The 23,039-nt window shown below is 43.2% G+C and overlaps 1 protein-coding gene across 1 annotated transcript; it reads left to right on the forward strand.

The window, feature by feature from the left end:
* Positions 1–267: 267 nt before the first annotated feature.
* On the forward strand, positions 268–23,039 carry chatb (choline O-acetyltransferase b; the record flags this gene model as incomplete). Its single annotated transcript, XM_081392674.1, has 14 exons — positions 268–306; positions 9,388–9,579; positions 13,926–14,044; positions 14,487–14,540; positions 14,638–14,773; positions 15,306–15,486; positions 16,758–16,927; positions 17,150–17,295; positions 17,463–17,591; positions 17,706–17,828; positions 20,635–20,776; positions 20,872–20,934; positions 21,044–21,181; positions 22,770–23,039. 14 exons carry the CDS (start codon positions 268–270, stop codon positions 23,037–23,039), a joined length of 1,902 nt encoding a protein of 633 aa, XP_081248800.1.

Here is a 23,039-nt window from a genome sequence, read left to right on the forward strand (position 1 = left end):
TGTTTTCAGTAGTTTACTGTTTTTGTATTTCAATTTATCATCGTCATGGTAATTTTTTGTGTTTGTGGAACTTGCAAAAACTCCAGCCTGTCAGGACATCGAGTCCACCCCCACCGGTTTCCTAACAAGAAAAAGGACGGTGCTATCTTTCGTGCCTGGGTGCGGTTTGTGCAGGTGAAGAGACGGGATTTCTCTTCCGCATCGGCTTCGGAAAAGGCGGTCGTGTGTAGCGTTCACTTCAGATCGGAGGATTATCGTCCCGGCGATATGATGGAGTTCAACATGGGATACCGAAGTAAGAACCGGGTGAGACTCAGAGCTGGTGCGGTTCCTTCAGTGCACGCATCTTCGGGTTCTCCCGCCGGATGTAGGCGCGAGCACAACATCAACTGGCAAACGAACGAAACTGAGCTACTCGTTATTGTGTTTGTGTGGTGGACCGTTTATCAGTTTGGACCAGTGCAGCGCGAGCCTGATCAAGCAACACTGTAACTGCGAGATCCAGTACGTTAAATAAAGCATTTGAATTCACCACTGAAGTAATAACATCGCTGCGAGATCTAGTGAGAAATATTCACATTTCTCCGTTATTAACGGATCAAACAGCGCTGACGTGGAAACAAGGAATAAACATTGTGCAATGAATGAATGAACTATCCAGTGTCCACAGATCAGCAACATTCACCATGGCTTTACTGTAGTAACACTAACTGCAACCATGGAAGTTTGGCATTTTCCACTAATGCCGAGTTCAGACTGCATGATTTTAGCCCCGATTTTGGCTCGCCGACAGGTTTTGAGAAATCGCCGACAAATGCCCGAAATCACAGGCAAATCGGTGCTCGTTCACGCGAGTGACAATCACGCAGTGTGAATGAGCAAAGACGCGATCTGAGAGAATCACCGACGAGTCGCCGACGAACGTGAGATATTTGGCATGCTAAATATCTGGACCTGTCGGCGATTCCAAATCCTGCTGTGTGAAAGTGTTCTGACTGAAAACTACATCGGCGATGACCGACAGCCAATGAGAGAGCAAGAGACAGAGCAGCGGGGAGTTCGGGGAGGAGTTATAGACCACAATATCAGTATTTTAATAGATATATTTACAATTATATCAAACAGAAACAAAGCACAAACATTTGCTTGACCAGCAGCACATTGCAACATTATTTATTTACCCCAAACTCTCTTTGCAGAACACACAGTCCTTGCTCCCCTTGTCTTCCCAGCCATTTCCTCACGCATAATGTTTTTCTTTTTCTCCTTTTCGCTGCAAATCAGTGCACAGACAATTTGGATCGCAAGCTTCTTGCAGGCTATCATTTTTAATAACAATTTCAAACTCGCGCGAGAACTGCGGTCTTACGCACGCGGGATTTTGCGTTATTTCCTTATCACTTCTCGCGTGTGTTTGGTTGCGAAACGTAGTTTGCGGGCCAGACAGGAGTTGTCGGCGATTCTTCCTCCTGAAAGTCATGCAGTGTGAAACCTCCAGTCGCCGATGCATCGTGCAGTGTGAACACACCAGCAACTGAATTTTACCCTGGATAGTCATGCAGTGTGAAAAGAACAGTGACCCGACTACTTTGAAAATCGTGCAGTCTGAACTCGGCATAAGGCCCAGTAACGTTATGCATCCACCTCCCTGCAACACTGACTTTCCTCAGCTGTAAACATTGCCTCGCATTTCCCACACAAGCACCTATGTAACAAAAAATGTATCAGGAATAAATATCTCTCTGTCTCTCGATGAGAAACCGCTAAGTTTTATCACGTAACGTTAGTCTGGGCGGATATTAATGAGCATGACAAACGCCTGATCAAAGCTTAGTTTCTGTTATTGTAAGTTCCAATATATTCTGTCTAACATTAATCCTGGCCTTTCCCTGCTCTCTTGGCAGCCTAGCAGGCTCATAATTGTATGGCTGTGGTCCGTCATACGAGTAAGTATGAACAATTTCCTCAGCGTCCGAAATGTCATTGCGATCCATTTTTCCCTGTTGTTTGAATCGACCGCTCTCCCTCGTGTTACGTCATGCCCGTCACGCCCATTTTCAGATGCGGAAGTAAAATTTTCTCACAAAACCGACTCCAGAAGCCACTGTAGCCTATTTATAATTTTTAGCGCAATTTTCCACCGGACAAAATTGCAATTGTTAACTCATGATTTCTGTTCTGTCTGTGCGCACCAATCTTGCACTTCTATCTACTCCTCAACCAGACCACCTAGAGACTTCGGGTTTTCGGCCATATGTTAAGGAAGGTCTAATCCCGGGAACGCCCAAAAAAAATCCAGGAAAAGATTTACTAACTCTTAGTGTTGTGATCCCATGACGTGAGAAAATTGCGCTAAAACACTCACTGAGTTTTTATTACTTGTTTTTTAAAGAAAATCTAATTCTTACATTATTTTTCTATACATTGACTCGTTGGGTCTTCTAACCTGCAAGATGCTCTTTAATTTATTTAAAAGCATAATCTTAAAAGTTTCAATTAGATCTGTTAAAATTAAAAGACTTTTTAAATCAAATCTTTAAAGTTGTATGTAAATCATATCTTCTATTTATCTTCCTAGAAGAATTCTGTATGGTAGAAATGAAGGAGTTATTTTTACTAAACAGCATCTGCTCAAAAAACTTTACAATTTTAAAGCAAAAACAGTGCTTAGTCGTCTTAGATCTTATTTATACAAAGATATTCAAGCAGTATTTTATCCACCAACACACACCAGCAAGATGTATTAATGTTACCGTAACGTTTTAACCGTTTGCACTATCAAAACATTTCAAATTGCCGCATTTCTGAAATATATGGCTTATTACGGTAATGTCAGGCTTTCTGTCAGCAAATGCCGGCCGCTTTCTGGCAGAGCAGTGGTGCTTCTCAGTTCTTATTTGTGCATCCTCGCTTCCTTTCCTCGCTTCCTTTCCTGGCGTCTCAGCTCCACTCCTGTAGGATGCGAGGAGAGGCAAGGAAAAGACGCGAGGACGGAGGGATCAATGAAAGCTTTTTTTATACATTGGAATACTCGATCACTCGAGCGTCACTTCACCGCGCCATCAGCAGCGCTCAGAGGATCTGCCCTTATGTTGTTGAAGTTTGTTTATTTAAGAAATTCATAATAAATATTAATGTTCAGATGTGTGGTTTATATAAACTGCAAAGGTAAAGTATAAATCAAAATTATTGTGACCGATGTGAAGGGGGAGGAGAATTTATACGTGCGTCACGTTTTAGTCGATAAAACTCTTCTGCATAGGTTACACCCATGTATCCTCGTTCATGACTCCTCACTCCTCACTCCTCGACTCCTCGATCCTCGACTCCTCGATCCTCGACTCCTCGACTCCTCGACTCCTCGATCCTCGACTCCTCGATCCTCGACTCCTCGACTCCTCGATCCTCACTCCTCACTTCTCACTCCTCACTCCTCGACTCCTCACTCCTCGACTCCTCGATCCTCACTCCTCACTCCTCGACTCCTCGATCCTCACTCCTCGACTCCTCGATCCTCACTCCTCACTCCTCACTCCTCGACTCCTCGATCCTCACTCCTCAACTCCTCGATCCTCACTCCTCACTCCTCGACTCCTCGATCCTCACTCCTCGACTCCTCGACTCCTCGATCCTCGATCCTCGATCCTCACTCCTCGACACCTCGATCCTCACTCCTCGACTCCTCGACTCCTCGACTCCTCGACTCCTCGATCCTCGATCCTCGATCCTCACTCCTCTCTCCTCACTCCTTACTCCTCGATCCTCACTCCTCGACTCCTCGACTCCTCGACTCCTCGATCCTCACTCCTCACTCCTCGACTCCTCGATCCTCACTCCTCGACTCCTCGATCCTCGATCCTCACTCCTCTCTCCTCACTCCTCGATCCTCACTCCTCGACTCCTCGATCCTCGATCCTCACTCCTCACTCCTCGACTCCTCGATCCTCACTCCTCGACTCCTCGACTCCTCGATCCTCACTCCTCTCTCCTCACTCCTTACTCCTCGATCCTCACTCCTCGACTCCTCGATCCTCACTCCTCACTCCTCGACTCCTCACTCCTCACTCCTCGACTCCTCGACTCCTCACTCCTCGACTCCTCGACTCCTCGATCCTCGATCCTCACTCCTCTCTCTTCACTCCTTACTCCTCACTCCTCACTCCTCGACTCCTCGATCCTCGACTCCTCACTCCTCGACTCCTCGATCCTCACTCCTCACTCCTCGACTCCTCGACTCCTCACTCCTCGACTCCTCGATCCTTCACTCCTCGACTCCTCACTCCTCGACTCCTCGATCCTCACTCCTCACTCCTTCACTCCTTCACTCCTCGACTCCTCGACTCATCGATCCTCACTCCTCACTCCTCACTCCTCACTCCTCACTCCTCGACTCCTCACTCCTCACTCCTCGATCCTTGACTCCTCGAACCTCAATCCTCGATCCTCACTCCTCGATCCTCGCTCCTCGATCGGTCCTCTGTCTTTTCGGTCCACTCCTCGGTCCACTCCTCACACCACTTTCAAACATCCATGTAAATGTAAATCACGATCCTCAACTCCTTGATCCTCACTCCTCAATCGGTCCTCTGTCTTTTCGGTCCACTCTTCGGTCCACTCCTCACACCACTTTCAAACATCCATGTAAATGTAAATCACCATCCTCGATCTTCGACTCCTCACTCCTCACTCCTCGACTCCTCGACTCCTCACTCCTCGACTCCTCACTCCTCACTTCTCGACTCCTCGACTCCTCGACTCCTCACTCCTCGACTCCTCACTCCTCGACTCCTCGACTCCTGGCTCCTCACTCCTCGACTCCTCGACTCCTCGATCCTCGATCCTCGATCCTCACTCCTCACTCCTCGATCCTCACTCCTCTCTCCTCACTCCTTACTCCTCGATCCTCACTCCTCGACTCCTCGACTCCTCACTCCTCACTCCTCACTCCTTGACTCCTCGATCCTCACTCCTCAATCTTCACTCCTCAACTCCTCGATCCTCACTCCTCGATCCTCACTCCTCACTCCTCGACTCCTCGATCCTCACTCCTCACTCCTCACTCCTCGACTCCTCACTCCTCACTCTTCACTCCTCGACTCCTCACTCCTCACTCTTCGACTCCTCGATCCTCACTCCTCACTCCTCACTCCTCGACTCCTCGATCCTCACTCCTCACTCCTCGACTCCTCGACTCCTCAATCCTCACTCCTCACTCTTCACTCCTCAACTCCTCACTCCTCACTCCTCACTCCTTACTCCTCGACTCCTCGATCCTCACTCCTCACTCCTCGACTCCTCGATCCTCACTCCTCACTCCTCACTCCTCGACTCCTCGATCCTCACTCCTCACTCCTCGACTCCTCGACTCCTCGATCCTCACTCCTTGACTCCTCGACTCCTCACTCCTCGACTCCTCACTCCTTGACTCCTCACTCCTCACTCCTCGACTCCTCGACTCCTCACTCCTCGACTCCTCGACTCCTCACTCCTCACTCCTCGACTCCTCACTCCTTACTCCTCACTCCTCACTCCTCGACTCCTCACTCCTCACTCCTCGACTCCTCGATCCTCACTCCTCGACTCCTCGATCCTCACTCCTCACTCCTCGACTCCTCACTCCTCACTCCTCACTCCTCGACTCCTCGATCCTCGATCCTCGATCCTCGATCCTCACTCCTCACTCCTCACTCCTCGATGCCTCGACTCCTCACTCCTCGACTCCTCACTCCTCACTCCTCGACTCCTCGCGGTGCAATTAGAGAATTGAGATGTCCTTCAAGATGGCAACAGGATAGGGTGTTTTTGACAGCATAAGATAATAAAAGAAAAAACTAGCAAAAACATGGCGAATCAAGCGGTAGGCGTCAGAAGAGGCGATTGGAATGATTTTTGACGGCCGAATACTCTCTCACGTATCTTAGCATGTGGGGGCGTGCATATGTAACCCTATGTATGTATTTGTATATGCGTGCATGTATGAAAAAGTATCCTAAATGAAAACCCAAACCAGTGTCACAAAAAAGAAAAATGTATTCACGTGTCTTTTATTTTTGTCTATTTAAATTCTATTTACAAACTCACCACACACACTAATGGCCAATAACTATTATTTACTGAAAGCCATCTTTTTTTCTGAAAAGACGACACCTTACACTTGAAGATAGCACATAGTTTTTTAATTTTACAGTCAAAAACAAAATATGTGAAAATCACCTATTTTAGCTTCAGGTTCTAAAGGCTTAATTCACTGTTCTCAAACCAAGCTCATGCTCCACTCGTCACAATGGTGGTAACCCCCAAAAAACAAAATATCAGAAACTTTTCTAAACTATAGCAAAACAAAACATTAAACATTACAAAATCTCCCACTTAACATTAATCTGGTACAAAACAATTTTAGAATTTACTCTCCCTTTTAAGTGTCATGGCAAAGCATGCTGGGGAATAGAGATCCCAGCCCAGTTTCAGTTAAATTTAAGTTTGTCTAAATTAAAAGAAACAAGTTCATAGAACTCAAAACAATTCAACAATTCAACTTAATTAAAATGTGTAAGTTTTGTGAACTCAAAAGAAAAGAAAGTTCTAAATACTCATAAAAGTTAATTTGATTGAACTAATTTTGTATAATTTAGGTTGGCCCTACTCAACCAATTAATTATTTTGAGCGTTAGGGTTTACAGTGTATCTTTTAGAAAATCAGCACACATAAGCCTCTGTGGTCCATGACGCAGCATAAACTTTGTCTTGAGTGAATATTTAATTGTACCCATCTTAAGGTCTTCAGAAGTCATAACTTCAGGGGTCAATGGGGATCCTGAGAATATTTAATTTCCCTTAAAAGCAAAGATTAAGCTAAAAGACACTAGTTTCCAGTGTTCCCTACCAAAATCTAATACTGTATACAATTTGTATTACACTTTTTTGTTGTGTTCTGACACAATGTCATTAATTGGTACTTTTTCTTTTATAAAATGTACTTTTCTTATGTCTACAAAGTTTCATTCAATTTCAATTCATTTCCTAGCAAGTATAAAGTAAAAAATATGAGAAATATGTCTGACGCAATGTTTTTAAGAAATAGTTGTTGCAATACTCCAAACAGTTCCTCACACAATGAAAGCATTAAGGATGGTCAACGGCTCACGTCAATCGGTGAAAACACAGCGTATGTAAGGTAGTTTTCCAAATACCCCCCCCCCCCCCCCAAAAAAACAAAAACAAAGACTGTATGTTTTGTATTACACTTTTTTCAAAGGATAATCTAGCTTTAAAGTTAGAATAAAAAAATTAAAACCAATCATAGCTTCATACCTGTTGTGTTCTGACACAAAAACTGGTTATTTTTGAGTTATAAATGTAGCCTACTTATCTTATTTCTACAAATTTCAACTGGATAAATATAGAGTTAACACATGATGAAACAGGTGAATCATGCTACCAAATACGTCTGACACAATGTTTTTAAGAAAAGCAGTGTTTTAAAATACAGATGATTTTTCTTTTGACAAACATACGTTTTAAATTATACCCGTGGGGTTTAACATCCAATAAGTAGTAATTTATGCAAAGGCGAATTAATAATAAAAAAAAAACAGCAACAATACAAATAGTTTAAAACGTCAAAAACAAAACACACCCAGATCCTCCTATAGTTGTAGTAAACATTTACAATATATAAATAGATTCTGTCAGATTTGTTAGAGTGCCTGTACCACATTATTGTTAGGCAATCACATTTGAGGAATAATGTGATTTATATAATTTTTCCCCACTAGCGGATGACACCGTTTACATCTTGTTTCTTTGCACAGTTTTTAGATGAAGACTACACTTTGAGCACTGTCAAACATGTTCATATAGGAATTAATGAACAAATACAGCATAAGAAAATTACAAAAAAAATTAACTTTAAAGTGCAATATTCTTTTAGGTCTGTCTACGAAACGGTCACAAGACACATAATAGGCCCAACATGAAAAGTGAGTCTTGATGTTTTTCTGATACACATACGACTGTTACATTTAAAACAAACCTATCAATTAAGTTACGCATTACGAGTCAAGGTGTCGCAGACACACAATTTGTCATGTTTGTCTTCACAATTTGTTCTTCTTTAAGAAAAAAAAAAACAGTTTTTGTCCCTCATCAGCAGAATACCAAACGATATCTGTTTCCTGTGTAATGTTAGTGAACTCGAGGTCTTCTCGTCTTCTATTTGTTCATATACGATAGTATTTACATGAATTTGCTTGATGTAATAACTTCGAATGCTGTGTATTATATCCATATCTGTGTTACACAACATATTTTCAACAGTAGACAAGCTGTTTGAGTTGAGTTTAAGCATTGGTGAGTGTCAACATGTCTTGAAAAGACCATTGTGTTACAGCAAAACCACTATTTGTAGAACGATATTGTAATGTATCGAGTTTTTGCCTCTGTTTTTGTGTTACTAGATATTATCTCAGTGTTTCTGGCTATATGTTTATTTGTTTTTGTTAAACCGTGATCCAATTTTCACACCTCAAAGAATCTTACAGACGTAATGTGTTTATTCATAACTTAGACTTCTGTTTAAAAGTTGACGTGTAGGGTTATATACAATCGGTACATTGTGTTTTAATTTCACTATAGAGACAATTTAATAAACGCTTCAGGGACTGAACTTTAACATTTTAATCTTTGGTAAAAGTTAACTTAAAGTCTGCACAAAAAGAAATTCCATCCTATCTCTCCTTTCTAAATGCATGTTATGGATCTATTGCGAACAATTCACCCGTGCATATATTTTGACCATGTAATGTTTAATCGAAATTTTGTTGGAAAATCTAAAATATATGGTGGATTTACTTAACTTTTTACGTCAACAGGCTCTACGTTACTGGGTTATGTGGCATTTAATTAACATTTTTTATTTCAGTAGACTTAAGTTTATTACATAAGGTTAATTCAATGCCTTTTAGTTGAATCAGGTTAACATTCTTAACTTTCTCCAAAACTATTAAGTTCAATTATCCTAAAATTTATATATATTCATATAGTGAATGCGTTCAACAATTTTACAACTTTTTACAAATGTTATCTAATAAGAAAACTTTTACAAAATCTTCACTCCGTAAAGACTCTTAATGTTAGGCATTTGCTAGAAGACGGTTGTGCTACATTAATACATAATACATATTATTATAGTTATTCAAAACAATATTTTTGACCAGCAGGAAATTCTTTTAAAAATCTTTTCTCCATTTGTCTTAAAGCTATTCCTATTAATTATTAAAGAGAGAGAGATGAACACCAGAAGATCAGAGAGACGCTGAACAATTATCACTCATTAATATCTCCTGCAATATCTCATTAATATCTCCTGCAATATCTCCTCTTCTGTAGACGCTGCCGAAACTGCCGGTCCCAGATCTGAGGCTCACGCTGGACTCTTACCTGAGATCCGTGAAACACCTGGTCTCCGAGACACAGTTCGGGAAAACCAGAGCCACGGTGGAGGCGTTCGGGAGAGCGGGAGGAGTTGGAGAGACACTGCAGGAACAACTGAGAGAGAAGAGAGAGAACACTGACAACTGGGTACACACACACACACACACACACACACACACACACACACTATCACACTATCACACACACACACACACACACACACACACACACACACACACACACACACACACACACACACACACACACACACACACTATCACACACACACTATCACACACACACACACACACACACAATCACACACTGATCTATCACACACACACACACACACACACACACACACACACACACACACACACACACACACACACACACACACACACACACACACTATCACACTATCACACACACACACACACACACACACACACACACACACACACACAAAATCACACACTGATCTATCACACACACACACACACACACACACACACACACACACACACACACACTGATCTATCACACACAAAAAAAATAGAAAACATCAGAACCACAATTGTAAACGTTCAATCTTCAATCGCGCCTTATTATTCAGCCTCAATTATCACCCCACAAGAACAATTACAGTGCTTTACAACTATAGAACAAAAAGAGTTAAATAAACTTATCATTTCATCTAAAACAACAACATGTTTATTAGATCCTATACCAACTAAACTACTGAAAGAAGTGTTACCTATAGTGGAAGAGCCTCTCCTCAATATTATTAACTCATCTTTATCTTTAGGTCATGTTCCAAGAACATTTAAACTGGCAGTTATAAAACCTCTCATTAAGAAACCACAATTAGATCATAATCTAGCAAATTATAGACCCATTTCAAATCTTCCATTTATGTCTAAAATACTAGAAAAAGTTGTGTCCGCTCAACTGGGCTCTTTCTTGCAAGAAAATGACATCTATGAAAAGTTTCAGTCTGGGTTCAGACCGCATCATAGCACTGAAACTGCGCTCGTTAAAATCACAAATGATTTACTTTTAGCTTCTGACCAAGGCTGTATCTCAATACTAGTGTTACTTGATCTTAGTGCTGCGTTCGATACTATAGATCACACAATACTCTTAGATCGACTACAAAACTAGACTGGTGTTCAAGGACAAGCATTAAGCTGGTTTAGATCGTATTTATCTGACCGCTACCATTTTGTCTATTTGAATGGAGAAAAATCGATCATAACTCCAGTAAACTATGGAGTGCCGCAGGGATCTGTGTTAGGCCCTCTATTATTCTCAATATATATGCTGCCACTTGGAAATATTATAAGGAAACATGGAATTAGTTTCCATTGTTATGCTGATGACACTCAAATCTATATTTCATCACGGCCGGATGAAAACGCTAAATTATCCAAATTGACAGAGTGTGTTAAAGATATAAAAGATTGGATGACGCGTCATTTTCTTTTATTAAATCCAGACAAGACAGAGGTACTAATCATCAGTTCAAAAAACCACCCACAAAACCTCTCACAATACAACTTTAACATATTAGGATGTCCTGTTACTTTATCCTCTACAGTAAAAGACCTGGGTGTTATACTCGACTGTAACCTGTCTTTTGAAAATCATATTTCATATGTTACAATAACAGCCTTTTTCCACCTTAGAAACATTGCTAAGCTACGTAATATGCTATCAGTTTCTGATTCAGAAAAGCTAGTTCATTATTTTTATTTTATTTATTTGTTTATTTTAACAGGGACAATGTGCAAAAAACATTAATTAAAGATGCTTTGCACCAGATTTAGCTTAAGCTAGTTTCCATCTGCAGTCCCCGAACAGGTGAATTACAATACAAAAAACACAATATAAAATGTATTTAACCACTCTAATACAACTATTAGTTCATTCATCCAACCATTCACCCATTACAGCCATCAGTCCAAATATAAATCATACCAAAATTACTACAATAAAACATCACTAAAAATCATATTTACATACACAGTTATCTATGCTGACATGACTGGTTTTCCAATAACACTTTCCTTGTATTACGAGAGAAATCCTTCAGATCTAAGGAAAGTTTCAGACTCTGTGGGAGTTTGTTCCATTCTTTGATGCCTTTAAATGAGAAGGCTGTCTGTGCAAAGGCCGAGCTACGTTTAGGTAGTCTGCAGTCATTGCGACTCGTGGACCTGGAGCTCCTAGTCATCTGCTCAGAACAGAGCTGGACAAATGTTTTCAGGGATGGAGGCGCAATATTATTCCAAATTTTAAAAACTAATCGCACATTGGCATACACAATTATATTATCAAAGTTTAACATGCTGTATTTTCCAAGAGTCAGACAATGATGATATCTCAGTGGCTTCTTGTCTAACACTTTCACAGCTTGATTATATAAAGATTTAAGAGGTTTTGCTGCTGTTTCACTCGTCTGTGACCAACAAGAAATACAGTAATTAATATGAGGAATTATCATTGCCTCCAAGTAAATTTTTGCAGCATCATGAGTCAGTGTATTCCTACCTAATATGTCTAAAAACAGACAAACTGTGTTTTAACGTGCTGCAAATTTTCTAAACATGTTTTTTGAAAGTAATGGTTGAATCCAAAACAAGGCCTAGATATTTAAATTCCTCAACCACTTTTATTTGACTGTGGTTTGCATAAATACATGGGAACGAGGACTTTTGGTAAAATACATTGCTACTGTTTTGTTTACATTCAGTGTGAGCGAGGCAGAGGAAAGCCAATTTAAGATGTTTCCCATAACATTGGTTAGTTTATTAGCTACACTGGTCGCATCACTTCCATGCACGTAAACTACAGTATCGTCTGTGTACATCTGCATGTCATCTGACTTATAAAGCCCTAAACGGCTTAGCTCCAGTCTATTTAACGGATCTTCTATCGCCCTATAATCAGAGCCGTATTAAGACAGTGTGGTGCCCCTGGGCACTATACCTCAAAGCCCCCCCCCCCCCTTTCATTTGCATGACTATTTTACATACAATATTGTCAAAGCACACATTCACACAGACACACACACACACATACACACACACACAGAAAATAAAATAAACATAATTGAAAATGAAGACATAATCAAGGTGATTTCTCAAATGTAATTTACTAACTTGTCCAACTACATACATGTAGGCATATGAGCAGTGAGCACTATTCAAATGTCTCAATTCAAAATGTACATCAATTCATTGACAGCGTCAATTCACGTTTGCCCAAAAAACCTTCATTAATGTCCTCTTCCTCACCCGAGTCTTCCTCGCTCCTGTCCTCCCCCAAGAAGAATATCCTCATTCGCCTGGCGGTCATCGCCGACGCCTAGTAGGCTTTAACGGTGCGCGTCCACTACAGCGGCAAAACTCCGCTCAGTGCCACTGGCAACGCTGTAACGTCTCTGCTTTGGTTGCGAGTGTGTTTAATCGAAGTTTTTTTCAACACACGGAGAGTATAATCATCAGCGATGCACGCGATTACATTTAGAAATAGACAAGATTTGTTTCCAAATGCACCCAAGGAAAGAAACCTTTTCAATTTTATAAACTTTTATAAACCCAGCCAATATAATCACAATGAACACATCCAAAATAAAATCTTTAACACATATATAACAACTGCAAAACCACTCAATTGACATCTGCCCATTTTGGCCTATAATCCACCGCGCTCTTTAAGATCAATAAATTCGAGGCTTTTGGTCATACCTAGGATATCCAGATCCACCAAAGGAGGGAGAGCATTTTCACATTTAGCTCCAAAACTCTGGAATAGTCTTCCTGATACTGTTCGTTGCTCAGACTCGCTCTCCCAGTTTAAAACTAGATTAAAGACGCATCTTTTCGGCCAGGCATTCATATAATATTTTTAATCTTACAGTTCAGACTACAATCCGGCCTCTAGTTCATAAATGCCAGAGGAGAACTGGCCCCCGACTGAGCCTGGGTTCTCCCAAGGTTTTTTTTTTCTCCATTAGGTCACCTGATGGACTTTTTCGGTTCCTTGCCACTGTTGCCTTTGGCTTGCTCAGTTGGGGATATTTGGGGATATTTAATTTTATTTTATCAATCAATAAATTCCACTTGTTGTATTATTTTAATTTAATACTGTGAAGCTGCTTTGATACAATCTGTATTGTGAAAAGCGCTATACAAATATACTTGACTTGACTTGACTTGACTTGACACTGATCTATCACGCACTCACTCACACACACATCTATTATTACAGTCACATTAAAACTGAAGGGTCACCAGTCGCTGATCTGTGGATATTGATCGCCAGGATCATCACGGCTGATAATGTGACAGCAGCTCTTGATAAATAATAGCGCTTTATTAAAATTATGTTTGATTGTGTCTCTCTGTATCTTCAGGCCTGAAGCGGTTCAGGTTCATTAGCGCTCATTAACTGATGAACTGATGAGTGTGTGTGTGTGTGTGTCTCAGGTGTACGACGTGTGGCTGGAGGACATGTATCTGAAGAACAGACTCGCTCTGCCAGTGAACTCCAGTCCGGCGCTGGTTTTCCCCAAACAACCCTTCAGAGACTATAGAGACTCTCTCGTGTGAGTAAATAAACAGCACACATTAATTCACACACACACACAGACACACACTCTCACAACCCCCCACCACCCACCACACACACACACACACACACACACACACACACACCCTCACACAAACTCTCACAACCCTCCACAACCCCCAACCACCCCACCACCACCACCACACACACACACACACACACACACACACACACACACATACACACACTCTCACAACCCCCCACCACCCCACCACCACCACACACACACACACACACACACACAAACACACACACTCTCACAACCCCCCACCACCCCACACACACACACACTCACAGTGGGTCAGTAATGAGTGAGTAGATGGCTCGGGTTTGAAGGGTTCGATGTCTCGCTCCGCCTGTTGGGATCCGGTGTAAATCAACAGATGTGACTCTGATGTTTGTCTCTTGTGTTTGTACAGATTTGCTGCTCGTCTCATTCTGGGTGTTTCTCAGTACAAGACTGTGGTGGACGGGTAACTCTTCACTGACTTCAGCAGAGCGTGACAAGTGTGTGTGTCAGCAGGGTGTGACGTGTGTGTGTGTGTGTGTGTGTGTGTGTGTGTGTTGCAGGAAGACTCTGCTGGATGCTCATCTCTGCATGGATCAGTACCAGCGTCTCTTCAGCTCCTCTAGACGGGCCGGACTCCAGCGGGACACACTCGTCACAGCGAACGGAGCACACATCATCGTGGCCTGCAGGAATCAGGTGTGTGTGTTTCTGTCATGTTACACCTGTGTTTGTTTGCTGAGATGACAGTCAAGAAAAGGCCTTAGTTGGTCCTGATTCTGCCAGAATCTCTGAAGGACATCAGTCACCTTCATCTGATCCAGTTAATCACGGTCCAACCGAGAGAGGCTCTTAAATTAGCAGCAGTCCATCGACACACACTCTTCAGCATCACAGCGACTCTCTCTCTGCAGACGTCCAGCTGGGCGACCGAGCGCTGCGGGCCTGAGGGTCGTTTACCTGGAAATGAGTCCCTAATGAGGTCCGGTCAGAAAACTCAATAACCCAATCAGAGAAGTGGAGCCGCGGGGAGCCGCTGTGTGTGTCCGTCACGCTGAGATCACGACTGCACTAGACCTGCAGTTTCAATGAACAAACAATAACACTGTGCTAGTTAGTTAACATCCAATATAATACAATGCTAACTGTTCTTTAATTAGCATATAGGCATCAGCATCAGCCCTTCTCCAGAGAAGTGCAGGATAAACCTGTGTCTCATTCATGTTCTCAGTTCTTCGTGCTGAACCTGACGGAAGGATCCTGTCGACTGAACGAGGCTGATCTTCAGGCTCAGCTGCAGTGGATCTACGAGCAGACGCGACCGCAGACGGCGCAGACGCAGCCGCCCGTGGGACTGCTGACCGCTGAGGGACGGACGGATTGGGCTTTAGCCAGAGAACAGCTGCTCAAAGGTTCAACGCAACACTGCATGAGCCGCGTTTCCACTGTTGGGCCAAAAGCGAGCTGCTAGCGTGTGCCAGGCCAGTCGCGTTTCCACTGTCACTCCCGGGGCTTGATCGGGCCTCGTTGGGCCTCCTCGGGGCCAAAGACCAGGGTTTTTTTGGGCCGCCGAATCCCTTAGTCTAAAGCGGGCCGGATCAGGCTTGAGGAGCGGTTACGAACAGAGGAGGAGTTTACCTGAGTCAGGAGACGACAGCGCCGTATGATTCCATATACCAACTAACATCAGCATTAAAGACTTTTAACATCATTTTAGATCAAAACTCACTTTCATGTTTGAATACCCTCTGTTTGTGGATTCTGATCAGAAATATTTATACGCAATGCAAAAGACTATGCATGCTAACCATTACCATAGGAAACATGGGAAAGTATGTCTAGTCTCTTTATACCAGACTGTCTGATATCATATTTAGCTTTGCATTTGTCATAAAATAAAGCAACTTCGGTTTTTCGAGAGCTTCCTCTGTTTCTCTGATTGAAAATATAACCGTATTATTTGGGAGATTGTGTTAAAGCTCCTCAGGTCGTATTTTTGGAGGCATACTTGTATAAATGATCATTCTTTTAAATGTGATGTAAACTTATGTCCTGAAGCTGTGACTACAAATAAACAGAAACAGACGCGACTGAATAAGTAGGTAAGTGTGTCCTCTTTCTTTTGTGAAATAACGGTAAACCCCTTTATTTCTGTGTGACTAATGTCCAATCTTGACCAAGTTAATTCATTATGGTCCATAATACCTGTGGTAAAACATCGATGCTTGGGTTTTAAATCTTCAAGTAAACAACAAAAAGGCCAGCAAACGGTCGCTTTTATCATGTTTGTTTTGCGATCTCGCTAGTTTCCAGTGATGTATTTCTGATTAGTTTTCAGATAAAACTTCCATTTGTTGTAAGTGATGGGTGTGTGTGACGTTGTTCCAGAGAGGCGTGTTACGGATGTGTTTTAGTGAAGCGCTGTGGAGCTTCAGGCCCGACGGTAGAAAAGCAGCAGGTTTTGGGCTCGGTGCTCCAGGTCCTGTTTAAGCCCTGCTCGCACTGGCCCGACAGTGGAAACGCGCTATGGACACGGTGGTTATAGCTAGAAACACAGTGAACTCTCAGGTTACTTTCATTGCTTTTGCTAAATTTCACAGCTAACTAGAAGGTGAAATCCAGTTTCCCATGGTCCTGTGCATGACAGACATGCATTTCAACTTGTGTATAATCTGACACACAGATGCAGTGAACAGAGAGTCAGTGGAGCTGATGGAGAACTGCATGTGTGTCGTGTGCCTGGATGATCCCGCGGGACTCGAGCCCAGCGACGCCAACAGAGCTTCACTGATGCTGCACGGCGGAGGACAGGAGAAGAACGGGGCGAACCGCTGGTACGACAAAACCCTGCAGGTACATCTATCACAGAGAGGACTCTAAAGCTGCTGATGTTTCAGAAACTCTGGTCTGTCAGTCTAATGTTCAGAGCCAAACTCAAGAGTCACAACTTTGGCTTGTTTTGCAGTTGTGTTGGTTTTTTTGACACACTTCCTCTCCAAAAGCTGCATGAACATCAATAGACCTGAGAAATGGAAGCATTGAGGATGTGATGGAAGTTTGTGTGTTTTGTTTCAGTTTGTGATTGGTGCCGATGGAGTGTGTGGGGTTGTGTGTGAGCACTCGCCACTCGAGGGCATCGTTCTGGTGCAGTGTGCTGAACACGTCCTGAAACACATGTACGTCATCAACAGTCAACCAGATCATTTACTAACTCAAGATCAGTAACTCAAGAAGGAAGTGGAGAAGTTTGAGAAGATTCTCATTTGACTTTCTTCTATTTATTTCTAATTATGTTTAAAACATGTTTCAGCCAGGCGATGCAACAACAACTTAAATGAATTAACTCATTAATGAAAGGTTATGAATGAACTCTTTCTCTTCCCTGCAGACGGAGCAGCTCCTGTAAGCCGATCTCCGGTCGGAGCGCGTCTGAATTTCCTCATCCACGCAGATTAGTGTGGAAATGTTCTGCTGGGATCCAGAGTGTGCTGGCCTCCGCCGCTGATCACCTGCAGAGGTGAGTAAAACACACACACACCCATGGAAAGAGACTATTGAAGACTCAAGCAGTTTATAAAATCTTAAGCATCAGCACTGGTTTGATTGACACTGGTTCTTCACCCCCCTCTAGACTTGTGAGGAATCTGGACATGAATGTTTTCACATTCACGGCTCACGGGAAGGAGTTGATCAAGCAGCAGAAGATGAGTCCCGACGCGTACATACAGCTGGCTCTACAGCTGGCCTTCTACAGGTACAGATGCTCCTGTTTAGTTCAGTTCAGTTCAGTTCAGTTTATTTATTTGTCATTGTTACAGGATAACAACGAAATGTTGTTAGAGCAAAAACAGACAGGCATATAGTTTTAAGTTGTCCACCCATTTACCTTATCAATATATGTCCCCATAAATTAAATAAATTAAATTACCCATGACTTTATACCTAATTTAACCCCCCCATAAATACCCCTAGAAAACCCCATAAAGTGCTATGTCCAGTAAGGTGCATGGTACAATTAATAAATCTTATAGAGGTAAAGTTGTTGGAGTATTTTTGCAGCAATGCAAAGTCCAGATCACAGGTATTAAGGGTGTATGGACAGAGACATTATGTCACAGAGGGATGTCCGATGGGGAATGGGAGGATAGACTGCTCATTAAGCAGCCTGACTGCATGGGGGTAAAGACTGTTAGCCAGCCTGCTGGTTTTGGCCCTGATGGACCTATATCTTCTCCCCGAAGGCAGTAATTGGAAGAGGTGATGTGCTGGATGTAAATGGTCCTGGAGGATGTTCTTCACTCGGTTCATGCAGCGGGAGGTGTACACAGTTGGGATGTCTGGGAGGATGACCCCAATGATCTTTACTGCAGTTCTCACCACTCTGTGTAGGGCCTCCTTCTCTGCGCTGGTGCAGGCAGCAAACCACACCAGTAACCCGTAGGTCAACACACTCTCCACTGCACAGTGGTAAAAGTTGACCATGAGCCTCTGGGGCAGTTTTGCCCACCTCAGCTTCCTGAGGAAGAAGAGGCGCTGTTGGGCCTTTGCTGTGGCAGAGGCGATGGTTTTCCCTCACGACAGATCCTCCGTCACAGTCACACCTAAAAACTTAAAACTAGAGACCCTCTCTACCACCTCATTCCCAATGAGGAGTGGAGAGTGGTTTAACTGTCCAGTCTTGCGGAAATCCACAATGATTTCTTTGGTTTTCTTTGTGTTGAGGGTCAGGTTGTTGCTGCTGCACCATGTCGCCAGCAGTTGGACCTCTCGCCTGTATGCAGCCTCGTTATTCCCGGTGATGAGGCCGAGCACTGTTGTTTCGTCGGCAAATTTTATTACATAGTTGGATGAGGAGGAAGAACTGCAGTCATGTGTGAAAAGTGTGTAGAGAAGTGGGCTGAGCACACAACCCTGGGGAGCCCCGGTGTTAATGATCAGGGTGGAGGACGTGTGCTTGCTTACTCTGACATATTGTGTGCGGTTTGTTAGAAAGTCCAATATCCAGTTGCATAATGTGGTGCCTAGTCCAAGTCCATGTAATTTGTTCTGTAAGTTGTTTGGCAAGATTGTGTTAAATGCTGAGCTAAAATCGACAAAGAGAAGCCTTGCATATGTGTTCTTGTGCTCTAGATGTTCTAGCAAAGTGTGTAACACAATAGCTATGGCATCCTCTGTTGACCTGTTCTTCCTGTATTCAAACTGGTATTGATCTAGTGAGGACGGTATGGCTGTTTTTATATGTGTGATGACCAGTCTCTCAAAACATTTTGCAATGATGGGCGTGAGTGCCACTGGCCTGAAGTCGTTCAGGCTTGTGACATTAGCCTGCTTGGGGACTGGAACTATTATGGCCGATTTCAAGCATGCAGGGAGCCATGAGGTCACCAGAGACAGATTAAAGATGTTAGTGAAGACCGTTGTTAACTTGGCTGCACAGTCTTTAAGCACCCGACCCTGCACTCCATCTGGTCCTGCTGCTTTCCTTGGGTTGATGTTGCGTAGGCAACGTCTGACATCATGGGTGCACAAGACTAGGGCCGCGTCATTAGGGGGGAGAGGGGGCAACACAGAGTCTTTGTTATCTCTGTCAAAGCGGGCATAAAAGATGTTAAGTTCTTCAACTAAGGTGGCACAACTATTGACAGGGAGGGATGGCACTCCCTTGTAGTCTGTGATTGCCCTAATGCCCTCCCACACCTGCCGGGGGTTTGAGGAGTTGTAGAAGTGTGCCTCAACGCGGTTCTTGTATGCCAGTTTAGCATATCTGATTCCCCTTCTAAGAGCTGCCCTGGCTGCACTGTATGCCTCAGTGTCCCCAGATCTATATGCTATATCCCTGGCGTTAGTTAATGTTTTTAGTTTTGATGTCATCCAAGGTTTTTGGTTTGGAACTACACGGACCTGCTTCGAAGATGTAACGGTATCCACACAAAACTTGATGTAATCCAAAACTGATTCAGTGAATTCATCCAGAGAGCCCCGCGTCAGCACCTCCTGTCCTCTGAAGATGTCCCAGTCGGTGGAGTCGAAGCAATCCTGGAGTTTGGGGATTGCATCGGGCGGCAGTGGCTCAGTGGTTCATGTAGATTGTCTACAAACCGGAAGGTTGGTGGTTCAATCCCCGGTTCCACCTGACCAAGTGTCGAGGTGTCCTTGAGCAAGACACCTAACCCCAGCTGCTCCCGACGAGCTGGATCGCCTTGCATGGCTGACACCGCCGTCGGTGTATGAATGAGTGAGTGAATGGGTGAATGTGAGGCAATATTGTAAAGCGCTTTGGTGGCCATTGGGTCTGTGAAAGCGCTATATAAAATGCAGTCCATTTACCATTTATTTACCATCATCAGGCCATGTCCTGACAGACTTAACTAAGGGCCTAGTGGATCTGGCTTTTGGTGTATAGCAGGGGTATAAAAGGAGTGAAACATGGTCAGAGAGACCCAGGTGGGGGTACGCCTGAGCTCTGTATACATGTGCTATGTTAGTATATACCTGATCGAGTATATTACCTCTCTCTGCTGGACTGTCCCGACCTCGTCTCGCTGTGTGTGTGTGTGCAGATCTCACAGAAGGCCCGTCTCCACCTACGAGAGCGCTTCTCTCCGCCGCTTCCGACAGGGACGCGTGGACAACATCCGCTCGGCGACTCCCGAGGCGCTGGTGTTCGCCAAGGCAATGACGGACGGCAGAACATCCACTCAGGTCACACATGTTTCCTTCCGTTACAGCATCGTCTCTCCTTTACTTTCTGCCATAAACAGAACAATATCTGGCATTAAACTCACACTTCATTCCAGGACACCGAGAAGATGGAGAAACTGCGAGCGGCTGTAGAATCTCAGACAAAAATCACAGCTCTGGTGAGTTATTACTTGAGTTACTTGTTTGCTAAAGTAACTCAGATAATTCGAAGTTAATATAAAAGCAAAGTGTATTGTGATGCCGTAAGTGGCGGTCGCTCGCCTGCAGGCCGTCGCAGGGATGGGGACGGACAATCACTTACTAGGACTAAGAGAAATGGCCAAAGAGATGAAAATGGAGATGCCAGACATTTTCTCTGATGAAACGTACCACATCAGTAACCATTTCATCCTGTCAACCAGTCAGGTAAGAGCAGCACACTATATAATCACAACACAACACAACTTTATTGTCGCCCGTAATTGAAACAGTCTTTGTCCTCTAGCAGTCCCGTATGAACAAAACATATCTGATGTGAGAATGAGCCAATTTTTGACTGATCAAAATCAAGCATTTCAGGTGTTTTTGGGGGCTTGGGAAATGTTGTAATATACAGTGCATCCAGAAAGTATTCACAGCACTTCACTTTTTCACAATTTGTTGTTACAGCCTTATTCCAAAATGGATTAAATTAATTATTTTCCTCAAAATTCTACAAACAATACCCCATAATGACAACGTGAAAGAAGTTTGTTTGAAATCTTTGCAAAAAAAAAAAAAACGAAAAAAATCACATTTACTTAAGTATTCACAGCCTTTGCTCAATACTTGGCACCAATTACAGCCTCAAGTCTTTTTGAGTATGATGCTGCAAGCTTGGCACACCTATTTTTGGGCAGTTTCTGCCATTAAAAACCTCTCAAGCTCCATCAGGTTGGATGGGGAGCGTCGGTGCACAGCCATTTTAAGATCTCTCCAGAGATGTTCAATCGGTTTCGAGTCTGGGCTCTGGCCACTCAAGGACATTCCCAGAGTTGTCCCGTAGCCAGTCCTTTGTTATCTTGGCTGTGTGCTGAGGGCGTTGTCCTGTTGGAAGATGAACCGTCGCCCCAGTCTGAGGTCCAGAGCAGGTTTTCATCAAGGATGTCTCAAAGATGGTTGTTCTTCTGGAAGGTTCTCCTCTCTCCACAGAAAAATGCTGGAGCTCTGTCAGAGTGACCATCGGGTTCTGGGTCTCCTCCCTGACTGAGGCCCTTCTCCCCCGATCGCTCAGCTCTAGGAAGAGTCCTGCTGGTTCCACACTTCTTCTATTAACGGATGATGGAGGCCACTGTGCTCATGGGGACCTTCAACGCTGCAGAAATGTGTCTGTACCCTTCCCCAGATCTGTGCCTCAATAGAATCCTGTCTCAGAGGTCTATAGACAATTCCTTGGACTTCATGGCTTGGTTTGTGCTCTGACATTATATAGACAGTTGTGTGCCTTTCCAAATCTTGTCCAATCATTTGAATTTACCACAGGTGGACTCCAATCCAGTTGTAGAAACATCTCAAGGATGATAAGTGGAAACTGGATGAACCTGAGCTTAATTTTGAGTGTCATGGCAAAGGCTGTGAATACTTATGTACATGTTATTTTTTCGTTTTTTATTTTTAATAAATTTGCAAAGATTTCAAACAAACTTCTTTCACGTTGTCATTATGAGGTATTGTTTTTAGAATTTTAAGGAAAATAATTAATTCAATCCATTTTGGAATACGGCTGTAACATAACAAAATGTGGAAAAAGTGAAGCACTGTGAATACTTTCCGGATGCACTGAATAATGTATTCAGTGCATCCGGAAAGTATTCACAGTGCTTCACTTTTTCCACATTTTGTTATGTTACAGCCGTATTCCAAAATGGAATATATATATATATATATATATATATATATATATATATATATATATATATATATATATATATATATATATATATATATATATGCTGTATGATGTTTGTCCCTCCAGGTTCCCACGACAGAGGAGATGTTTTGTTGCTATGGTCCAGTGGTTGCCGACGGTTACGGCGTGTGCTACAACCCGCAGGCCGACCGCATGCTGTTCTGTGTGTCCAGTTTCAGCAAGAGCACAGAAACATGTTCAGGGCTGTTGGTGCGCGAGCTGGACGCCGGGCTAAGGGACATGATGCACCTGTGCATGAAACACAGCGACCGCAGACAACAGGGTCAGACGTCAGTGAAGAACAACAACGTCAGCGTGTCATTCAGGAAAGATTGA

The sequence above is a fragment of the Scardinius erythrophthalmus genome (assembly GCF_964197995.2).
Source record: "Scardinius erythrophthalmus genome assembly, chromosome: 18".
Classification (NCBI taxonomy): domain Eukaryota; kingdom Metazoa; phylum Chordata; class Actinopteri; order Cypriniformes; family Leuciscidae; genus Scardinius; species Scardinius erythrophthalmus.